The sequence below is a fragment of the Polyodon spathula genome, chromosome 6, assembly GCF_017654505.1.
Source record: "Polyodon spathula isolate WHYD16114869_AA chromosome 6, ASM1765450v1, whole genome shotgun sequence".
Classification (NCBI taxonomy): Eukaryota; Metazoa; Chordata; class Actinopteri; order Acipenseriformes; family Polyodontidae; genus Polyodon; species Polyodon spathula.
This window is the reverse complement of record NC_054539.1, coordinates 35222602-35246172: the sequence shown is the minus strand read 5'-3', so window position 1 is coordinate 35246172 and position 23571 is coordinate 35222602. Positions and strand designations below refer to the sequence as shown.

Sequence of the window (23571 nt, the reverse complement as noted above, 5' to 3'; positions counted from 1 at the left end):
TCTAATCGGTACTTTCTGTTTTCTGTTAACCATTCTCTAATCCATGTACATGTGTTTCCTTGAATCCCAACTGCGTTCAGTTTGAGAATTAATCTTTTGTGCGGGACTTTGTCAAAAGCTTTCTGGAAATCTAAATAAACCATGTCATATGCTTTGCAATTATCCATTATGGATGTTGCATCCTCAAAAAAATCAAGCAAGTTAGTTAGGCACGATCTCCCTTTCCTAAAACCATGTTGACTGTCTCCCAGTACCCTGTTACCATATAGGTAATTTTCCATTTTGGATCTTATTATAGTTTCCATAAGTTTGCATATAATAGAAGTCAGGCTTACTGGTCTGTAGTTACCTGGTTCAGTTTTGTTTCCCTTTTTGTGGATCGGTATTACGTTTGCAATTTTCCAGTCTGTCGGTACCACCCCTGTGTCAAGAGACTGCTGCATGATCTTGGTTAGCGGTTTGTAAATTACTTCTTTCATTTCTTTGAGTACTACTGGGAGGATCTCATCCTGCCCAGGGGATTTGTTTATTTTAAGAGCTCCTAGTCCCTTTAACACTTCTGCCTCAGTTATGCTAAAGTTATTTAAAACTGGATAGGAACTGGATGACATGTGGGGCATGTTGTCAGTATCTTCCTTTGTAAAAACTTGTGAAAAGTAATCATTTAACATATTTGCTATTTTTTTTTCTTCCTCTACGATTTTGCCATTTGTATCTCTTAAACATTTAATCTCCTCTTTGAATGTTCTCTTGCTATGACGTCCTTGCGGCGGCCGAAGAACCTCCTTCTTCCTCGATGACAATGGCGCAGTGCCCCTCAGCCTGCGGGGAAGTCCGTTTGTCTCCTAGCTCCGTCATCTTGATCCCTCTTTCCTCTTTCGCCCAAGGGTTCTCTCCTCCCCATGCAGCGCCCATGCTCGGGTCGCTCCCGACCCTCAGCTCAGCAACCAGCTCCTCCAGTCTGGCTCGCAGCTCGTCTCCTCTCATCTCTCTTGCGTCCGCCATCTTCTCCCTCTTGCTTCTGTTTCACACCTCATGGCAGGCGCTGTACAAATCCCACTCCTGAAACACCAATGCAGCGTTTTGTGCTATGGGGGTGAGACAGACTCGGGGGGAGACCAGATGAGGTTCCACATACTTTTATTTATTTTTTAAATAACACAACGGAACCCTGTTTGGGCCGGGGTTCCCGCCAAAATAATAAACGGCTGTATCTCTCTCTTTTACACCGCACTCTGCTTCGTCGATAAGCACTGTTCTCCGTCTCTCGCAGTCTCCCTCCGCTCGGACATTCACCCGCGTTCTCCCGCTCGCGCCTCCGCCCTCCTACTTATAGCCTCTGGAGGAACCGCCCACTGCGCGCGCGCGCACACACACGCACACACACACACACACACACACACACACACACACACACACACACACACACACACTCACGCAGACATACAATAACGGCGTGCCCCGTACCCTCAAAATATACGGAACCTTAACAGGACGTAACAAACAAGACAAACACAACGTCCAGGATGCTGCCAGGGTCGTTACATTATTATTATTATTATTATTATTATTATTATTATTATTATTATTAATAATAATAATAATAATAATAATAATAATAATAATAATAATAATAATTTGTCAAAAAACCAAAGCAAATTAAAAAAATTCATCTTGGTGTTTCTGAGATGACCTATTACGTAATGTTGTCATTTACACGGATTATACGTTTCGAGGGGTCTGCTTGGCATGCTTACACTATATAGCCAATATGCGCTCCTTTGTACTTGAACGGTGGGCTTGTTCTTACATGCCGAGAATTTGGGCTTCATAATGTTTCTGTGTAGGCCAATACGTTGAAGTACTTTACGAAAGTAACCGAATGTTTAAAACTAAAAGTTAATGTCTTTAAAGTGGTTAACACATTCATACGTTCTTTATTAGAATTCTGTTACAGTTAGCCTTGAGTTTGATCGAAGTGCAGTGTAATGGAGCACTGTGCCTTTAAGAAATTGATAATTTCAACAGAGGTAGCTGACGTCACAGAAGACGTGTAAATATGTCCATGCACTTAAAAAAGTGTAGCCTCTGTAGTTGCAGCTTACTATAAAGATACGAAATAAAAGAAAATATATCTAAAAAGCTTTACCATCACAGAGAGACACCGCTTCAAGCAAACCTCTCCGTCAGTATAAGTTTATTGTTTGTACGTATTAAAGAAATAATACATATTGCTTCATTATAACATTTAACTTCTGTGTCAAAAATAGATAAATAAATAGGCTGAAGAAACGGCCTTGTGTATGTTTCGTTTAAGGGTGCAACAAACATAATTGTTAATATTAATAATACAATTATTAATTTAAAATTATTAAGTGTTGTGTGCAAGTGTGCGATATATGAGGTCAGTGAAGCTTGAGGCATGTACTTTTTTTTTTGCAAACATCAGGAGTGTAGTTTTTTTTTTATTTTATTTATTTATTTATTTATTTATTTTTACTATTTGGTTAGTACGCGATAGCTTTCGACCAAATTGAGTAGATTTGGTCGGGAGATAGCAAACCACTCCCCCTTTCTAAACCCTCTAGTCAACAAGCGATAGTTGTTTTTTGAAGGGCGAAAAGGGCTTGTTTTGGTTCCGCGAGATTTTCCCTTCGCATTTTTCTTGTGTTTTATTACCGCCAATGCTTTCGCGTCCTTGTTCGCAAGTGCTAATTTGCTAATTTGGTCTGACCCTTACTTTATAAGTTTTACCTTAAATTATAATTTAAAATGGAATATGGTTTTCTGCCTTGTGTAGCAAGTTTTATATCAGCTTGTGCAAACTAGCCAGTGTGGTAGATAATATACACAAATAAAGAGTTGAGAATCTAAGGAGGCAGGAAATGTAATACATGTTTATTATTATTATTATTATTATTATTATTATTATTATTATTATTATTATTATTAGTCGTAGTCCTCATAGTACAATTCAGTCTTCATAAAAAGTGAAAGACACAAGCATCGGCCATGCACAATGTGAAACACAACCGGACCCATATGTTACTTATTGTGACAGAGATGTCTTTGTGGTGAGGTCAGACCAGGAAGAGACTGACAACGAAACAGGCAAGTAATGTGGGGCGAGATGCAAATGCGCTCGTTTCTTTATTAAATAAAAGATTTAAACCAAACTCAACCCTGAGGAGTGGCTAATCCGCTTCTTTTATACAGATGTGCCTGAGCTTGATTGTTTGTTAATTATTCAGTCGGCTCAGACGCAGTCTGCATGTGAAGTGAAGTGACAGGGAAGGTAATTCACTTTTTTTCTGCCGACTTTAAACACCCGTGCCCAAATATATACATTAAATTATAACACCACCACACAAACACAAAATAAAATAAAATTACACAAAGGGGCAGGGTGTACCCCGCCACACACACACACACATATATATGTAAACATCCAGACATACAGTAATAAGGTTAGAGGCTTTAAAAGAGCCTTTCTACCATTCAGTAGTTTCTAAACTATAATCTCTACTTACCCCTTTCTTACTCGATTGTACAGACCCCTCAGAGCTTCAGCAGCAGAGTTGTACCCAAAATGTCTGGCCACATCCTTACTGACAAACACCTGGGTGAAATTAAATAGTGTCAGATTTATCATTGTATTTACACCAGAATGTAACTCTTAAAGTGGATGTAGCCAAGGTTAGACTCCTACAGAAAATAGTGAGTGAACTCTATAGGGTTATCCAATGTGTAGCAATGGTGCAAATTCTCCTATGCGCAAGGGGTTTTGGGAAGTTGGGGATTTTTCACAATTTACAGTACCTGTGCAGTCAATTGTACACCTAAAAAGATGAAGAAATTGATCCGTAGATATTATTTGGAGAGCCTGGGTTTATGAAAAACCATAGAGTTAAGCTGCATCTGCACTGGCCGTTACGCTGTTACCTGGTAAAACTCAGTAGTCTTCAATGGGTTGGGTGTGAGGGCATGTTCTTTAGTTTGGTGCGTGTAATGTATGCGACAGAGAGACAAGATTGAACTTCACTGAACTTCCTGTTGACAGATGAGACTAGATCCTGGCAGACACAGCTGTGTAACAACCAATACCAAAACTACATTCCTTCTGTGGCTAAAGTAACTTAACTTTTTTTAGCCACACTGGAAAAACATTAGTCACTTAACAATAATATAAACGAGTTATAAACATACTATTTCAGCAATGCAAAAAGACGTGTATTTTATTTGAAAACATGCAGATATTTGCCACATAATGCCAAACCCTACCATTTAGAATACACATAAATATTATAGTATTTAATTTGCACTATAACCCTTTTAATAAATGCCAAACTTAAACGTTAGATTTAAAAGTTCTAATCCTAAATTATGACTAGGTTACTGAATAGGTTTGCAGAGATATTCATGTACTGCATAATCCTTTACATTGTTTTGACTGTGACACGGTTTTCTTTCCACTACAGAATGTTAAAGCAAAATTGTGCCAGTAGACAGTGCTATTAGTGTATGCTAATATTAACGCCTCCCTGACCAACTGCAGATCTAGTTACACAAGATTGTACTAATATGATTAATAATATTAGTAGGACTGTACAGCCACTACTGTGTTTAAAAAAATCTTTTTTTTTTTTTTTTTTTTTTTTTACTGTGTTCTTTACCTGTGACTACTGATAATAAAATATTGCACCGATTCTGATATTATTAAAACTCAATAAATCAGAGGTGCCTCGATGTCTGATATTTCTACTGTGGTCTAGCCCAGCTAGCGGCATACTTTCTCCAGGTTCTACCGCCTTAATGTGGTAGACCCTGCTCTGCCTTTTTTAGGCACGAGGGTCCTTAAGGGTGTAAGTTCCCACTGCTAACCTCTGGGTTAGACACTTGTGTGTCCCTCATATGCTGCCGTTTCTTCTCCCTCACAACGGCTCTGGTATACACTATCCCATAGGTAACGTCATTGGTGATCGTCTTCGAATTGAAAGGGAACGTTAGGTTACTTACCGTAACCCTGTTTCCCTGAAAGAGAAGGCGACCACCAACCATTGCTTCTCCTCACGGGTTCGATGGAAAAAGAGATATGACTTCTTTTGGATGACAGTTTTATCCCCTCAGTAGGCGGGACTCATCCCAGGAAGGGGCCTTTTGGCAGCTGTGGTATAGAGCTCTGGTATAGAGAGATCAGTGATACCTACCCAATGGGCAGACATATCCCATATGTAATGTCATTGGTGGTCATCTTCTCTTTCAGGGAACAAGGGTTATGGCAAGTACACTAAAGTTTCCCATAGATTGATTTTCATATAGTATGTAGGTTTTAAAATAGAAAATGTGGGATACAGTACATGCCCAGTTTTACTTGTGATAAGTGGAAAAATATTTATGTTGTATATTCCTTAACTATGGAACAACAGTGACAAATGGGTTTTCCACTTACTCTTGCAAGCACACGTGTGATCAAGTGTAAGTTACATCTTAATGGTGCTACAACCATATACAAAAGCAAAACTCCACAATCACATGATCACAGTAAAGTTTACCTATAACAAAAACATTGTCAATGTAAAAAAACAAGTTAGAAAAACTCAACAGCCGTTTAAAGTGGTGATATCAATTTTGGAGTAGCATTTATATCAAATATCTAATATGAATACGAACATATGGGATGAAGTTAAAAGTACAGTTCTGATCTGAAATTGACCAACTCAAATTTCCAACTGATGAAGAATGCAGGAGCAAAAGGCAGTTAAAACTGCATAATGATCGGGAGGACAGGTTTTCGCAAGAGATCCTGTGACCCCACCCCCACCCCCAATCAGTGTGACAATAAACAGAGAAAACAGTGGAAGTGTTAAACAAAGGTATCTGATGAGAGACTAGAACAGAGGAAGGAAGGAAGATCCTGAGATCAGATCAAAGGAAATACCATTACATGGTTCGCGGGAAAGGGACTGACACTTGAATTTACAACTCACATTTATTCACAGGATGTCACCTTCCAACAGAGAGGGGGCTGTAAATTGGTGTAATTGATATCCTAACACTTTTAACCAAATCACAAGGTCTGCTTAGGATGGTCAAACCTGAATGTATAAAAGCAGGTATTTTTGTTCTGGTTAATTAGTCAACCTGCCAAGGTTGCCTCAGTATATTGTCTTGACAACACAAGTTAATGTATTAATCCGAGCTGAACAGCTCTTGAAGTTGAAATTCATGGGTAAAACGCCAGATTTAATTAATACTATTAAGATTGTTGCAAGTAGTATATTTTTATGGACAGTCCCTCTGAGTTTGTGCCTAAACTAAGGACTGGTGCTATATTCAATTAAACAATAAACTATGTTTTAGAAAAACTTGTTTGAAACTACCATGAGTCTCTATTCAGTTCTAAGAGTTTAGTTGTCTTCTCCATGTTGCAGTGGCAAAACTAAATCATTAGAATTGCCATCTGAACTAGTACCAAAAGACTGAAACTTTCTTACATCAAATGTGAAAAAAAAAACTAAATACCTGTTTCACAATGAGATATAAGTCGTCAAACTAAGGTAAAATTGTTGTTCTCTTTCCTCTTCCATTTACTTTTTTAAGAGTGTGTAGCGACTATTCAAACAGAAAAGCTAAATAACTGGACATCTACCAATCATGTGATTCCACATGTTGGTTAACGTCAAAATAAACCAGGGATCGCAAGCAGTTTGATATCCACACCATTTATATTAAACAATGTATTTATGTTTTAAAACAGCACATATCACAGAAAAAATAAACAAAAGAATTACAGTGGTTTGAACTTTGAGCACATGGCCTTAACCCACTGCGCCACCTGGCAGTTGTTGAAATGCGTTAATTTTTTAAGCTTACATCCATGCCTGATCAGCTTTTGCTGAACACTCGGAAGGTTTTCTGCTCGATTCTAGAAATGCTCTATTTCCTGTTTGAAAAATTCTGGTTTCCTGTTTGGTAGAATGTAGTGCTCCGGGCAGATTGTTCCCCCAAGTACCCAGATAGCCAGCGGCAATGGGCCAGACTTGCATTTCATCGGCACTGTCGGCTCATCATCGGTGTTGGCGATCAGTAATCGGGCCAGCACTGGGTCATAAAAAATACAGCTATATTTTAATTTTGCAATGACACTTTAACTTCTTACTTAAATTCCAATTGCTCACATAACCAACGAATACATTTGCTGTGGATGATTACCCAACTAGGGAAAAAAAGGAAAACAAAATGTCACATGACTGTTCTAAGCGTTCATTTGGTTGGCTGTCTTAAGCGCCAGTTATATTTAGTTAAACCAATCAAACTTGAATGTCAGGGCGGGATGTATATGGACAGAAAACATCTCGCTTTTCTATGTCTATGTCAGTCATACTCAGATGGCGGACCACGGTCAGTGTCCGGACCTACCAAAGGATCCAGTCGCGTCCATTTATGCAAATAAGTCTTGTGAAGAGAGCCGAGTCTTATAAAGCCATATATATATATATATATATATATATATACATATATATGAATACATAAATGTTGGCATGCACTTGGGTCTGTCAGAGTTTCCAAGTGACTTTTGATGGTGTAGGAAGCTGTACTCACTGACACCTTTGCTTTCTTTGCAATTTCTCTAAAGGAAAGACCTACACTTTTAAAGGCTATAATGGTCTGTCTGTCTTCCTTTGTTAATTGCCTTTCTCACCATTATGATAGCAATATACTACTTCCTGCAGTACAATACTGTCCAAGTGATGCTTAAGAGGGTGTAGTAACACAGTCTGTTCCAACACTGCTTTTATACAGACAGAGGGTTTGTAAGTAATCAGCAAAAATTGGGACACCTGTAGGAATTGTTAGATCAACTTTCAAGGCTTAATTTACTTCCATTGCTGCAGCACAGCTGTAAGTTGTTAACCCATTACTTGTTCCCTGAAAAAGGCCTTTTTGTATAACTCTGAAATGTACATTATCTTTCAGTTTTTGGTAACTGTGGCAGGCTGGCGAGTGGATAGAGGCCCAGAGACAGACTACAGTTATATATAAATACTAATTTTATTATAAATAAACACAAAAATAAAGTGCACAAGGGCAAAACAAAAAGGTTCAAACACAAATAAAGCAGGACCAAAAAGCAAAACTTACAAAAATAACAATTTCCAGGCTGGGCAATGCCTTCACTGGATTCAAAATTTCAAAAATCACAAACAACAAAACACCAACCTGCTTCCTCAGCTCCCTCCTCTTAATGGGCATCAAAGGCCTCCTTTTATGTCAGGTGGCTGGGCGCTGACTGATTGTTAATTAAGTTAATCATTTAATCAACTAATCAACCCCAGCCACCTGAACATAATAAACCCAAGCAGGTAGGGGAAATTAACCCCATCCCTGCCAATTTCTAAACGGCAGATCTGTGCTCTGCCACAGTAACCTAAACTTTTTTTTTTAACCTCTGGCAGTTTAGCGCTTACCTTTGTACCATTTCAGGTTATTCACTGGACTGGAACTGCTTAAATGTCAATAAAAACTGGGAAAAAAGGGGGTGTTCTAAAACATTTGACCGGTAGTGTACTTCAAATACAGTACAAGGGTATTTTTCTGATTGTAATTTATTTTTTTCTGCACAGTAAAGTTCCATATTACAGTCTTCTGCAACTCTTCTTGTTTACTTTTCATTCAAGATTATTTCTGCATATTCATCGCCTTTAGTCTTCTTTCACTGATGAGAAGTTGCTATGTTGACAATACACACACACACACACACACAATATACACACACATTATATATATATATATATATATATAGGATGGTATATGTGCACATATATATAAATATATATATATATATGACATTAAAATGAATATAACTGTAATTTTACTTTGTTAAAGTTTCCAAATTACAAAAAAAAAAAGTCAATAATAGTATTTTGATAAGTTTATACAGAAGGTTTTCTTTATCAAATTATCTTAGGTTTTTATAAGTTTCTCAAAATATATCAAATCTATCATATTATATATATATTATATATATATATATATATTATATATATATATATATATATATAGACAAACACACACACACACACACATACACACTACCGGTCAAAAGTTTTAGAACACCCAATTTTTCCAGTTTTTATTGAAATTTAAGCAGTTCAAGTCCAGTGAATAACCTGAAATGGTACAAAGGTAAGCAGTAAACTGCCAGAGGTTAAAAAAAAGTTTAGGTTACCAAAAACTGAAAAATAATGTACATTTCAGAGTTATACAAAAAGGCCTTTTTCAGGGAACAAGTAATGGGTTAACAACTTACAGCTGTTCTGCAGCAATGGAAGTAAATTAAGCCTTGAAAGTTGATGCTAACAATTCCTACAGGTGTCCCAACTTTTGTTGATTACTTACAAACCCTCTGTCTGTATAAAAGCAGTGTTGGAACAGACTGTGTTACTACACCCTCTTAAGCATTATTTGGACAGTATTGTACTGCAGGAAGTAGTATATTGCTATCATAATGGTGAGAAAAAGGCAATTAACAAAGGAAGACAGACAGACCATTATAACCCTTAAAAGTGTAGGTTTCTTTTTTTTCCCCTTTCCTTTAGCAAAGAAATTGAAAAGAAAGCCAAGGTGTCAGTGAGTACAGTTTCCTACACCATCAAAAGGCACTTGGAAACTGGAGGAAACTCTGACAGGAACTCGCTGTCCTTTCTCCACTCGCTGTCGCTGGGAAGACTGCCTCGTTTATAACTGCGTTGTTCTGCTGTGAGGTCTGGCAGACTCAAAGCCACAACAGAATCAGAAGACCAGTTTCTGACAGTCAACAGCTTGCGAGATAGGCGGCTCACAGGACAACAGCTTCAAGCACAGCTTAACACTGGTCGAAGTAAGCAAGTCTCAGTTTCAACTGTGAAGAGAAGACTTCGAGCTGCAGGTTTGACAGGTCGAGTGGCAGTAAGAAAGCCATTGCTAAGAAGGCAAAATAAGAAAAAGAGGCTTGCCTGGGCCATGAAGCACTGCCAGTGGACTACTGAAGACTAGAAGAAGGTCTTATGGACCGATGAATTAAAATTTGAAATCTTTGGTTCATCACTCAGGGTTTTTGTACGCCGTCGAGTAGGCGAAAGGATGGTTCCTCGGTGTGTGACACCAACTGTCAAACATGGAGGAGGAAGCGTGATGGTCTGGGGCTCTTTTGCTGGATCCAGAGTCGGCGACTTGCATAGAGTGAGTGGCACCCTGAACCAAAACGGCTACCACAGCATTTTGCAGCGCCATGCAATACCCTCTGGTATACGCCTAGTTGGTCAGGGGTTCATCCTACAGCAAGATAATGACCCAAAACATACCTCCAGGCTATGTCAGAACTACCTTAGAAGAAAACAAGATGGTACGCTTCAAATCATGGAATGGCCAGCACAGTCTACAGACTTAAACCCCATCGAGCTGGTGTGGGATGAACTGGACAGAAGGGTGAAAGCAAAGCAACCTACAAGTGCAACTCATTTTTGGAAATTTCTGCAACAGTGTTGGGAAGAACTTTCTGAACAATATTTGATTTCAATTTTAGAAAGAATGCCACAAGTGTGTTTGGCTGTTATATCTGCAAAAGGTGGCTACTTTAAATAAAAAATTTGGATCAAATTTTGTTAAACAAAACGATTCCATGATTCCTTTTTTATCTCCAATTGTTTATTTGTTCTATGCTTTAATTTCAGAGTACATTGAGACATTAAACTGCGTTAAATTTCAATAAAAACTGGAAAAATGGAGATGTTCTAAAACGTTTGACCGGTAGTGTGTGTGTCTAAATATATATATATATATATATATATATATATATATATATATATATATATATATATATATATATATATATATATATTATATATATAAATTAGCAACAATATATACTAGCAACAATAATCTTAATGTGTGGAGTAATGATTTGTATTTTATATTACAGCAACCTATGACTTAGCTCGCCAGAGGCTGTCAAGGACAGAGGTCACATCAGACTTAACTTATGGTCAAATTGATAATGAAATGCCTGCCTGTAAGAGGAGAAAGAGGTAGGTTTATTATACATACATTCAAGAATAAAATATCCAAGATCCTAATTATTCCCATGTGACATGGCCTGTTTGTTGAAATTAACAATTAACAAGTTCATTATTCTCCTCATATTACATACACACACATTTTATATATATATATATATATATATATATATATATATATATATATATATATATATACATACACACAGTACTGTGCAAAAGTTTTAGGCAGGTGTGAAAAAATGCTGTAAAGAATGCTTCCTTCAAAAATAGAAATGTTAATAGATTATATTTATCAATTAACTAAATGCAAAGTGAGTGAACAGAAGAAAAATCTAAATCAAATCCATATTTGATGTGACCACCCTTTGCCTTCAAAACAGCATCAGTTCTTCTAGGTACACTTGCACAAAGTCAGGGATTTTGTAGGCATATAGTCAGGTGTATGATTAAACAATTATTCCAAACAGGTGCTAATGATCATCAATTCAATATGTAAGTTGAAACACTATAATTAACTGAAACAGAAACAGTTGTGTAGGAGGAATAAAACTGGGTGAGGAACAGCCAAACTCAGCTAACAAGGTGAGGTTGCTGAAGACAGTTTACTGTCGTCATACGCCATGGCAAGACTGAGCACAGCAACAAGACACAAGGTAGTTATACTGCATCAGCAAGGTCTCTCCCAGGCAGAAATTTCAAGGCAGACAGGGGTTTCCAGATGTGCTGTCGAAGCTCTTTTGAAGAAGCACAAAGAAACGGGCAACGTTGAGGACCGTAGACGCAGTGGTCGGCCAAGGAAACTTACTGCAACAGATGAAAGACACATCATGCTTACTTCCCTTTGCAATCGGAAGATGTCCAGCAGTGCCATCAGCTCAGAATTGGCAGAAAACAGTGGGACCCTGGTACAGCCATCTACTATCCAGAGAAGTCTGGCAGCAGGTGCTCTGGAGTCAAAATTTGAAATATTTGGCTGTAGCAGAAGGCAATTTGTTCGCCGTAGGGCTGGAGAGCGGTACACGAATGAGTGTCTGCAGGCAACAGTGAAGCATGGTGGAGGTTCCTTGCAAGTTTGGGGCTGCATTTCTGCAAATGGAGTTGGGGATTTGGTCAGAATTAATGGACTCCTCAATGCTGAGAAGTACAGGCAGATACTTATCAATCATGCAATACCATCAGGGAGGCATCTGATTCCCCAAATTAATTTTGCAGCATGACAACGACCCCAAACATACAGCGAAAGTCATTAAGAACTATCTTCAGCGTAAAGAATAAAAAGGGGAGCCCTGGAAGTGATGGTATGGCCCCCACAGAGCCCTGATCTCAACATCATCGAGTCTGTCTGGGATTACATGAAGAGAGAGAAGCAACTGAGGCTGCCTAAATCCACAGAAGAACTGTGGTTAGTTCTCCAAGATGTTTGGGCCAACCTACCTGCCGAGTTCCTTCAAAAACTGTGTGCAAGTATACCTAGAAGAATTGATGCTGTTTAGAAGGCAAAGGGTGATTAGTGATAGTGATTTGATGTAGATTTTTCTTCTGTTCACTTACTTTGCATTTTGTTAATTGATAAATATAAACTATTAACATGTCTATTTTTGAAAGCATTCTTACTTTACAGCATTTTTTCACACCTGCCTAAAACTTTCCCCCTTAAGCAGGGTCTTGTCCAGGATTTTTCATTTGGGGTGACAGATGTTCCCCCCCTGACCCATCTAAATAAGGTAAAACCTGGCTAGCTATTGTACATTTCGTTTCTATAAGCCTATTTTCCCTTTCTTCATGCAATATACAAGAATATGTTTAGAATATTTATACTTTTAATATTATAATCTGTAGTGCAATTGTTACATGGATACTTGCCTACAAGCTAATCATTTTGAAAATCTTAAAATGGTAGCTAGCTAGTTAAAGAAATGTAAGACATGCCTTCCAGCGCATTACTAATGCAACGAAAAAACAATGTTGTAGGTGTGGAACATGTGGAAAATAAGCCATCCATAAATAAATAAGTCATTAAATTTAATATTAAATAAGGTTACTAATTGATTAATTCTAAGCTAATATTTTATTTCTCAGCCTCACTCATCAACACTGTAAGCAAACACCTAAGTAGAGGACATAATGAATCTGAATGGCTAAATACAACTCAGCAAGAGGATTATATATATATATATATATATATATATATATATATATATATATATATTATATATATATATATATATATATATATATATACTGTACATAGAATGTGATTTTCTTTAATAATACTACCCTTCCCTTAAGTGTTCCCAGAGTGTAAGGTGATTACAAAGCGGTTGCACAAAGCCGCTCAAACACACTGAAGTCAATACAGCTGGTTAAGGGGAAACACGTTCTATTTCATACTTAATTTATTTGATAATTAAGGTGTCTTATGCAACTGGCCACAGATCTTGAAACAGTGGTTCCCAACCTTTTTTTAAAGGACCATTTTGGTATTTAGATTTTCTATGGTATTTAAAGAAGTATTAGATTTTTTGGCGTACTTAGACCACTTTGGTATGTGTTTCTTATGGACAATTAAAATAAAAAAACACATCCTTCTTATATTAAAAAACATAAATAAATAAAGGGCATCTATGTATAACTACCTTTGGAATGTGAATAGTAAAAGTTATCACAATAAAAACACTTAGTTGTTTTGTTCACTTACGTCTCACACAGACTACAGTGAAGTCTAAAGGCTCACAGTTTGCCTGTGCTGCATTGTAGCCAGGCTAATAAAAAACGTTTCAACTGATTCCTGCCTGGTGTTCATTGTTGGATCTCACAGACAAGGATTATCACAATATTTAGATGTCAACTCTGGGTTAAAAGGGGGGTCATATGCATGGGAATGAACTGTTCTTGTTGTTTTGTGAAATTCTGAAATTAACATAATAACCTTGGTTTATGGTATCACTAAATCTGTACATTTTTTATTGCTATTCTGTATTCTTGTAGGTGTACAAAAGGAGATTCTGGTGGTGCTGGATACCATAAAGGAACAGTAAAAACAACATCCGGCCTTGCTGAATCAAATGCTAACCCACCTATTTACAAAGGGCAGGACTGCACCAGAACTGCCAGAAGACACCCCTCGGTGATATCTCCTCCAGAGTAGAGTTGGAGGAGAAACTGAGGAGTAAAACCGATCTGAAGAAGAACTTGGTAATTTTAACCATAAAGAAATATATATACATTTCCGCCATTTTTAATTATGTTAGATAATGTTGTTTGTGTGCCTCTCAATTAGAATGATAGTATACTCCAAAACAGTGATCTTCACGCCTGGTTTTGAGAGCTGCATGGTTTTCACTTCAACCAAGCCGCTTTAGTAGCTTAACTTAACCAGTCATTGCAGTCTTGAAGTTGCGTATAAAACCTTAGGACCAGGAGTGACGATCACTGCTCCAGAAGTTCTCATAATCTGCCATATGGATTTCATAAAAAACTACTACTGTTAATATCAAATCTGCGATAATTAACTATTACGGTTCTCTCTTGTCGCACCTAATTTTATAGATTTCTTATCTTGGGATGATTGGGGGAACAAATGTGAAGGAAACTGTCTGGAGATTGCTCAGCAAGACCATCAACAATGTCCTGGCTCAACAAATGAACTGGACTGGTGTAAATGGAAAGAGAGCTTTTAAAATTTTAATATCATTAAAGGATGTTGTTTTTGGTAAGTGTGTTTAAATTGTTTTGTAAGGTAACCAGAGCTCCCATGATAATGCATTCAGTCTTACAGAGCTACAGGTATAAACATAAATAATTAAGTAGACAGTTTTTTAATCCAGTTAGAATCATTAATTAAATTGAATCTTTAAAATCATTGCAATGTTTTTTCACTTTATATAACTGTAAATTGTAAATACATTGTGTTGTTTATTCACTGGGTGGCATGGTGGTGTGGTGGTTAGCGCTGCTGCCTCACAGCACCAGGGTCCTAGATTTGAATCTGGCCTAGGGGAGAACTGTGGAGTTTCCATGTGGGTTTTTTCCGGGTATTCCGGTTTCCTCCCACAGTCCAAAGTCATGCTGTTCAGGTTGATTGTCCTCTGTGTGGTGCCCTGCGATGGACTGGCATCCCGTCCAGGGTGTAGTCCCACCTTGCGCCCTGTGTCTGCCGGGTTAGGCTCTGGCTCACCACAAACGGATTAAGCGGTTAATGATAATGGATGGATGTTTATTCACTGTGTGTCTTACACTTTCATTTCTTGAATACATGAAAAAACCCTAAAGGCACTATACTACTGGCCCAGGAGTCTTACAATTTTCATGTTTTAATTTATTAATGTAACAAATAACTAATGTACACTTGCATTGTTTTTGGTAAAACCAATTACATAGTTTTTTTTTTTTTTTTTTTTTCTGTGGGGACAGGGAAGCTTTATGGATACTTAATCTTAACATATTTTTGAGTTTAATGCTAATGAGTAGGCATTTTAATACTGAGAGAAATATATTTAGGATTAAAATTTATAAGCTGGTTACATTATTTGAAACGTAATCGGGCCAGAATCACAGTCGTAATCGGCCCAGTTCTGGTTCGACAGAACCGGGCCTAGTCTGGCTGCCGGGTCCACCCGGCTCCCTCGGACCGACAAAGGGCCGTAATACAGTTTGACATCAGACCGATTCCGGCAGCCGGAATCGCGCCAGAATCACAGCCGTAGTCGGGCCAGTACTGGGCCAGAATATGTGTGCTATCTGGGTAATGATCTAGGATAGGTGAGAGAAAAAATAAGAAAAATACCTTGTCATTAAGTCCTGGTAGTGGGAAGGCAGTACTCGGGGGAACAATCTATCAGGTACAACTCAAAATATTTATTTACGAACACCATATCTAACATTTGCATAGCAGAAACACCGTATTTAAATGAAAAAATAAACATAAAAGTCCTTATTTTCGAAATTCGCGCATATAATGCATGACGTAAGAAAATTTAAAAACTATAATAAAATAAACATTTCAAGAAGATATTGTGTAAACAGGTGTAAACTGATGTATGTACACACAAAATTATAAAAACATAATAATTATTTACAAAAAAGGCTTTTTTTCACATTAGCCTACTGCACGACTTAAAAAATGAAAACTAATAACATAAGCAATTCAAAAGAAACTATTGTGTAATCAGTTGTAAACTGGTTATATGTAGGACTACATACAGAACTGTAAAATCGAAATCATTACTTATAAAAAAGAAAATAACTCACTTCACATTGTGTAACGGGAATGCACATTCAAGGGAACATACTTCAAAGTAGCCCCCATATTAGCACAATCCACACAGATGTAACGCTTATCAACTTGTCGTGTGCATTTACCACATACTGCTCTTTCACACTGGGCACAGATATCAGACGTTTTATTTTTATTGCAATTAGTTACTTGTCATACCTCTCCTAAGGTGGAGTAGTAAACACTATATTGGCATCCTGAGGTGCCATAGAGTGTAGTACAGATGCTTCAAATAGTGGAGCAGAGGAATCCAGTACGTTTAATCTGTAAAACCTAAAAAGTATGCGGTGTAGCCCAACTGGCTGCCGCGCAAATGTCAGAAACTGGCACTCCCTTAAAGAGGGCCCAGGATGTCGCCATACCCCTAGTGGAATGCGCCTTCAACCGCCCTGGTGGTGGAAGGCCTGCAGATTCATAAGCTAATTAAATAGCATCCACTATTCAATGGTCCAAGGTCTTAGAACCATGGAATATGAACAATTGTTCTGTTTGCCTCACAGCCGTTGTAAGGTCAATATAACACCCCAATGCCCGCACAGGGCAGAGCATGTGTAACTTTTCTTCTTCTGGGGAAGAAGAAGGAGGAGGTTCATGTGAAACGGGGATATGACCTTTGGTAAAAAGGCTGGATTTGGGCGCATGAAGACCTTAGAACCGTCTCCTGCGAAACGAGTACATGAAGGATGCACTGACAGTGCATGTAACTCGCTGACACGTTTAGTTGACACCACTGACAGCAGAAACGCAGTTTTAATAGACACAAGCTTCATATCCACAGTGTGGAGAGGCTCAAGTGGTGCCTTGGTAAGGGCTTCTAGCACCACGTCAAGGCTCCTTGACTGTAAACTGGTCGTCCTTGGGGGTCGCAAACGTCTTGCGCCCTTGAGGAACTGCGATGCCAGAAAATGGCAACCTGGTGATAACCCGTCAATGCGTACATGGCAAGCTGATATGGCGGCTAAATACACTTTAAGTGTAGAGGGAAATTTCCCTTCATCTAACAGTTTTTGTAGAAACTGTAATATCACTGCCATAGGACAAGATATTGGGTCATGGCCCCCCGCCATATCCTCCGAGGCCACCAAGGAGCGACCAGGATCACTGTCGCTTGCTCTACCCTGACCTTCTCTAAGAAGGCGGGGAGCATTGGAATAGGTGGAAACGCATATAGGAGACCTGGCTGCCCTTTGTGAGCCAGTGCATCGACTCCTAGGGGGCTGTCAGGGTCCCTCACCGAGAACCGTAGGGGGCAATGTGTGGTCTCTCGCGAAGCGAAGAGATCTACTTGCGCTATGCCGAACCATTCCCAGATGCGCTCTACCACCTGAGGGTGGAGACGCCATTCCCCTGCAAGAGGGCCTCCTCTGGATAGGAGGTCCGCTGCGTAATTGACTCTGCCTGGTAGGTGAACACGGCTGTGCCCATAGCAACAGCCGTGCTACCATTCGGTGAAGGCGGGGGGACCGTAGGCCACCCTGACGGTTGATATACACCACAACCGTGGTGTTGTCTGACCACACCAACAAGTGCTTGTCTGGAAGCACTGGCAAGAAGTGCCGGAGGGCGAGGTCCACTGCTCTGAGTTCCAGAGGATTGACGTGGGCTGACCTCCAGGGTCCTGACCACACTTCGCGGGTCCCTGAACCGTTCCAGACTGCTCCCCAACCTTGGTTGGAAGCGTCGGTCGTAACCACCTCCCTCTGGAAGTTGGGACCCAAGCGCACGCCCTGGCGGATGTTTGACGGAACTTTCCACCAGCGTAGTGCTTCCCAGCAGGTTTGGGATACCGTCAAACTGCGGTGTTAGTCTCTCCGCGGATGTAATGCGAAGGCATTGAACCAGGCCTGTAGGGATCTCTGATGTATTAAGCCCAAAGGAAGGGCTTGTGAGGCGGCAGCCATCAGCCCCAGCATGCGCTGACACAGCTCCATGCTGATTGTTTCTCTCAACCTGAACAAGGAGAGACACCGCTCCAGCGAGGCAACTCTCTGTGTCGACAAGGTTGCTTCCATGGACACTGAGTCCAGATGCATACCCAAGAATTCGGTCTGTTGGCTTGGCACGAGGCGGCTGTTTTCTGAATTGACCTTCAGACCTAGACGCTGAAGATGGTCTGTAACCATCACTGTGTGCTGTGCCAACTGCTCCTTCGGCAGCGCGCAGACGAGCCAGACGTGGCCTGCCACCTCCTCTAGGGTGCCACTCTATGCGCCGCGGTCTTGCAAACACAGGTTGGCTGCGCGCTGCTGGACCTACGGGGGAGGTCCTACTACCCTGTGGTTGTGCCTGCTGCTGTGGTGGTGTTCTGCGCCATGGCTGTTCCTGAGCCCGCTTTGGCTGGAACAGCTTATTCGGCCACATTTTAGCCATTTGCTGCGACGCCTCCCACGCCTTGACAGAGCGTTGCAGCATCTCCTCCACTGCCGGACCAAATGTGTGTCCAGGTATAATTGGGGCATCCAGCAAAGGGGCCTTATCAGGCTCCTGCACTCTCGCCTGCGAGAGCCAAAGCTGTCTTCTGGCCACCACCAGAGATGCGATGCTCCTGCCCTGAGCCTGTGCGTTGAGCTGGGCTAGCTTCACCAACAGCTGACTGACCGTGACTAGCTCGCTTCTGAGAGCCGCAGAAGAGCACTCAGGTAAGTCTCGAAGGAGTGCCTCCTGGTAAACTGTCAGTAAACTGGCTATATTAGACAGTCTGACTGCCTCCATGGCCACAGATTACCCCTTCTTCAGGTGTACCTCTGTGGTCCTGCACTGTTTATTGGGGTATGCAGGGTCTTTTGTAAGCCTGGATAATGTCGGCGTCTTGACTAACGCGGGGAACGCAGCATCCACCTGTGGAAAGGACGCTAAACCAGCTTCACTGGCCCCCTGCATAGTAAAGGCCGAAGCCTTGCGAGAAGTCACAGGAGTAGAGGCCGGAGCCCCCCAAGTAGACTGCACCTCCTTAACAAAGTCCGTGAATGCCGGAAGCATCCTGGACTGATGGGACTGGGCTGAAGGCGACTCAAACAGAGATCGCCGGGGAAGCTCTGTCTTAGGCCAATCGATGCCCAAGTGGCGGGTTGCTTTCTCAACCACAGACCACATAGAGTCATCGGTATCCAGCACCTCGGACTCAGCGTCCTGATCCGAGTGCTGGGAGGCTACCTCAGCCTCTATACTGTCCCCTTCCAGGATGTCAGATGCATCCCTGGAAGCCGCATCGATATCCCAGTCCTTCTGAGGTTGCATTGGAAGGGAGGCGACTGGTGGAGGTTGTGGAGGAGCCACAGGCTGGCTAACGACGGACCCAGTTGGTTGTTCTGGGGCTCAGGGCACCGCATTGGCTATGGACATGAGGATGGACTGCTGCTCCATCATAATCTCCATGAACTGAGACATCTTGGAGGTCGGGGGTAACTCCACCACCCCCGACCTCTCTCTGTATTGCCTATCGCGATGAGGGGAGCGAGAGCGTCCTCTGCGTCGAGGCAATCTGGAGGGCGACCTAGACTCCCGACGAGGGCATACCCTAGAAGGGGAGGGGCTGCGTGCCCGAGCGTGTCTGGTGGAGGACCTCTGACCAGCTGTAATCTGGGAGGCCGGGCTCGTGGAAAGCTGCAGCCGCCCTGGCGGCGTCACCATAGACGACGGCGGGGCTGAAATGGTGTTGGAAGATCCCGAGGAAGGAGAGTGCCCACCCACTGATTTCTTAACCCTTTGTCGAAGGGTGCGTGTCTGGAAGCCAGCACAAATGTGGCAAAAGGCCCTATCCGCCAGCGCGGATGCGGCGTGCTCTGGTGCGAGACATGCCATGCAATCATCATGTGGGTCACTGGCAGGCAGCTTTGCCTGACAGGACGTGCAGCGATGGAAGCCCGACATTTCCGTCGAGCACGGCACAACAAACATCGAAGGTGCGTAGAGCATCAAGCGTCTAGCGTCGAAGTGCTGAGCATCGAGCGTGTAGTGTCGAAGTGCTGAGCATCGAGCATGTAGCGTCGAAGCGCCGACGGGTGGAGCGTGTAGCGTCGAAGCGTGGAGCGTGTAGCGTCGAAGCGCCGACGGGTGGAGCGTGGAGCGTCGAAGCGCCGAAGCGCCGAAGCGCCGACGCATGGAGCAAAGCATGAAGTATATATATATATATATATATATATATATATATATATATATATATATATACACACACACACACAATTATGTAAACCAAAATACCAATAATAAGCGCAACTGAAATAGACTCAGAGAAGGGGCAAAAAACAACTTCTCAAGCCTAAGCTTAATGAGTACAGTCAGTGCGAAGCTCTAGTACCTACCGCTACCGATGCTGAAGACAAAAGAGGAAGAGAGTCTCTGCGCGCGGTGTATAGTAAGCTCCCAGGGGGGCGGGCTTACACGTCAGCTCACGCAGAGGCCTATCGGCAGCTTTGCTATAGCTCAGCCAGTCCCTACTGCCTGACGGCAATGTCCAATACGTTGATGGTTATTTTCTAATTGAAAGGGAAGTAAGTTTTGCGCAGATGGTGGAAACTCTCTTTCTCGCTTTGTTTACTGTTCCAACCAGGCTGTGTTTTTTGTCAACTGTTTTGCTAATTACAGTGAACTAAAAATTGTCATTTCAGTAAAGTCGTTACAAATTCATGCTGCCAATGCAAAATATCTGTAACTGCTATCAAGATAGCTCAAAAAATTCTTGTAATAGTAATATTATAAGGCAGCAGACTCTATGCTCACATAGACAGCCAGACAGCAGTTCTCCAAGGAATTGATAAGATTACAATAGATATTTGGGTAACACATATATAGACTTCAAGAGCAATATTTTATAAACTCAGCAGAGGTAGAGATAACAAACGGACTTGTAAACATATACAACATTGCGTATTGTAGATTATATTGACAAAAGCATGTATTGTAACACGCCGTCAAAATGAATACTTTTGGCGGTTCTAAGTGCTTATAACTTTTTATTTTTGCGATTCTGACTTTCAAACGCCATCAGGATATTTAATATATCTATTTAGGAATAGATATATTACTCACACACAGAGTACTGACGGGCACGGCTGGACTGACTCGCCGTTGCCACCTGTTGGCGAATGGAGTGCCGTACTCAGAGCCAGTTTTCTACACTTAGGTTAATGTGTAGCAGAGGATGCTGGGAGTGAGAAATATGGTAGGGAAAAGCTGAATTATTATTGTTGTGTTTCATTATTAGTTATTGTCAAGTTCCGATGTTGTTAAATGCATTACCCTGTAACTATTATTACCCTTCCGATGTTATTCGTGTAATATGTGGATGTCACCTTGATAGGCAGAGTAGTGCTCTGGGGTGGGGAAGGGCTGTCTATGTATATGGAAGTGTGTGCAGATGGAATGGGCTGAATTGAATAAACTGCATTAGACGCGAGATCCTTTGTGTGTGTCTCCCAGTAATTCTCGTGCTTGTTAAATGTATAAATAAATTAAGAAATAGCAAGCGAGAAAAGCACACGTCATATTGATTGATTTGGCAGATTTGATTTGGCCTATGCATTTATCCATAGCAGTTGACATGTATATACCTATATAAAGTACAAGGTTTATGTAAAAGTATATATAAGAGGAACAGTAGTTTCTCATACAAGTTTCTCACAACATTTGCTGGAAGCTGCAGGAAGCACTAGTGATCCTTCAGCATCTGTGGAGTAGCGGTTAGAGCACTGTGCTTCCCTGGAGGGTTGTGAGTTCAGTCACAGGAGTGGGACATGTTGCTGCTGGTCCAGTTAAAAATCTGACTGTATAAATGGGTAATGTATGTCACAACTGTAAGTTGGCCCGGATAAGTGTGTCTGCTAAAAATAATAACACAATTTTTGTTCCTGGGTAGTAAGTGTTATTTCCTATTTGCTTATGCCTCAAAAGTATAGAAAATGGCTATTATTCCCCACAAACTTTGCTTTTGTGACCAGGACAGGTACATTTCAAAATATCACTATTTCCAATGAGAAAACGGGCGAATTTGTGTCTTTTCGTTCACATAAAGTCAGAAAAAAACAACATATGAATCCAAATTAACATGTATTTATACTAAAGTAATACAAAAATGACTACAACAGATTTAGAAGTGAGTAGTTTTTCGAGATTTACGATTATACTGTAAATTTCTCTTTGGAAATAGTGATATTTTGAAATGTACCTGTCCTGGTCACAAAAGCAAAGTTTGTGGGGAATAATAACCATTTTCTATACTTTTGAGGCATAAGCAAATAAGAAATAACACTTACTACCCAGGAACAAAAATTGTGTTACATAGTACTCACTTCTACTCTCCTATGATGTGCAAATCCTGTGTTCTACACTGGAAGTAGCCTAAATCTGGACTTAGTGAAATTAGAGGTTGAACTGATATTTAAAAGTTATACGATTATTTGCAAACGTTTTGTGTTGTTATATAAAGTGTAAGTTATATAGACTGATTCCAATAAGCAGTGTCTTTTGTTTGGTTTTATTTTAGAATTATTAAAAGGGCAGTTTTGCTGTAAAGTTCTAAATAAAATTAAAAAAATAATTATCAGGGGCAGCTGCAAGTTGTAGACAGTCTAAAAAGTGTAGCTCTGAATGTAATTGCTCTTCCAATGATAAGACTGACTGTGGATATCAGTGCACTGAACAGGTTAGTGAGATTTTATGGGTTTATGTCTCACTGAATGTAACCAAGTGTAAACCTGTGACTCCCAGTTTCTGCGCTGAACCAAAACACACAGAGACAGATAAATTGTTTATTTGTTTTAACTCCTTGACTGTTATATTAAGTAAGCCACTTAATAACCAAAGTAACAGGGTTAAGTTTAATAAATAATAAATAGAATAACACACCTGATGTCATATTACAGGTATAACGGTAAAGAGAACACTGGCACAGACAGGGAGGTTTTACAATGTTATCTAATTGAATTCAAATACACTTTCTCACTGTTATTGTTTGGTATTGAAAACATACTTACATTTCAAACTTTGCATATGATTTGTATCAAATTAGCTTCATACAGGGCTTATTTGTATCCAGGTATCTCACAGGGAGCTTAAAGCAACCCACAAACACATATGAGTGAGTCGACGGGGCTTAACTATCCTTAATTTAAGAGTGCAGAAAATATAACCTGTGTTCACAGTGCTGTATGCTGCATAATCGTAGAACTGTATAAGAACAATAACCACACAGATGGACACACACACACACACAATGTTTCTCACATTTTTATCTCTATCTCT

General features: G+C 40.4%; 1 protein-coding gene across 2 annotated transcripts in view; it reads right to left on the bottom strand.

Annotated features, from left to right (window-relative positions):
* Positions 1 to 23571, bottom strand: part of khk (ketohexokinase) — a 149638-nt gene that overhangs the window by 20667 nt on the left and 105400 nt on the right. For both annotated transcript variants that reach the window (XM_041252787.1, XM_041252788.1), the window contains one exon: positions 3531 to 3619. In XM_041252787.1, coding sequence (XP_041108721.1) covers positions 3531 to 3619 — 89 coding nt within the window. The remainder of the gene's footprint in view (positions 1 to 3530; positions 3620 to 23571) is intronic.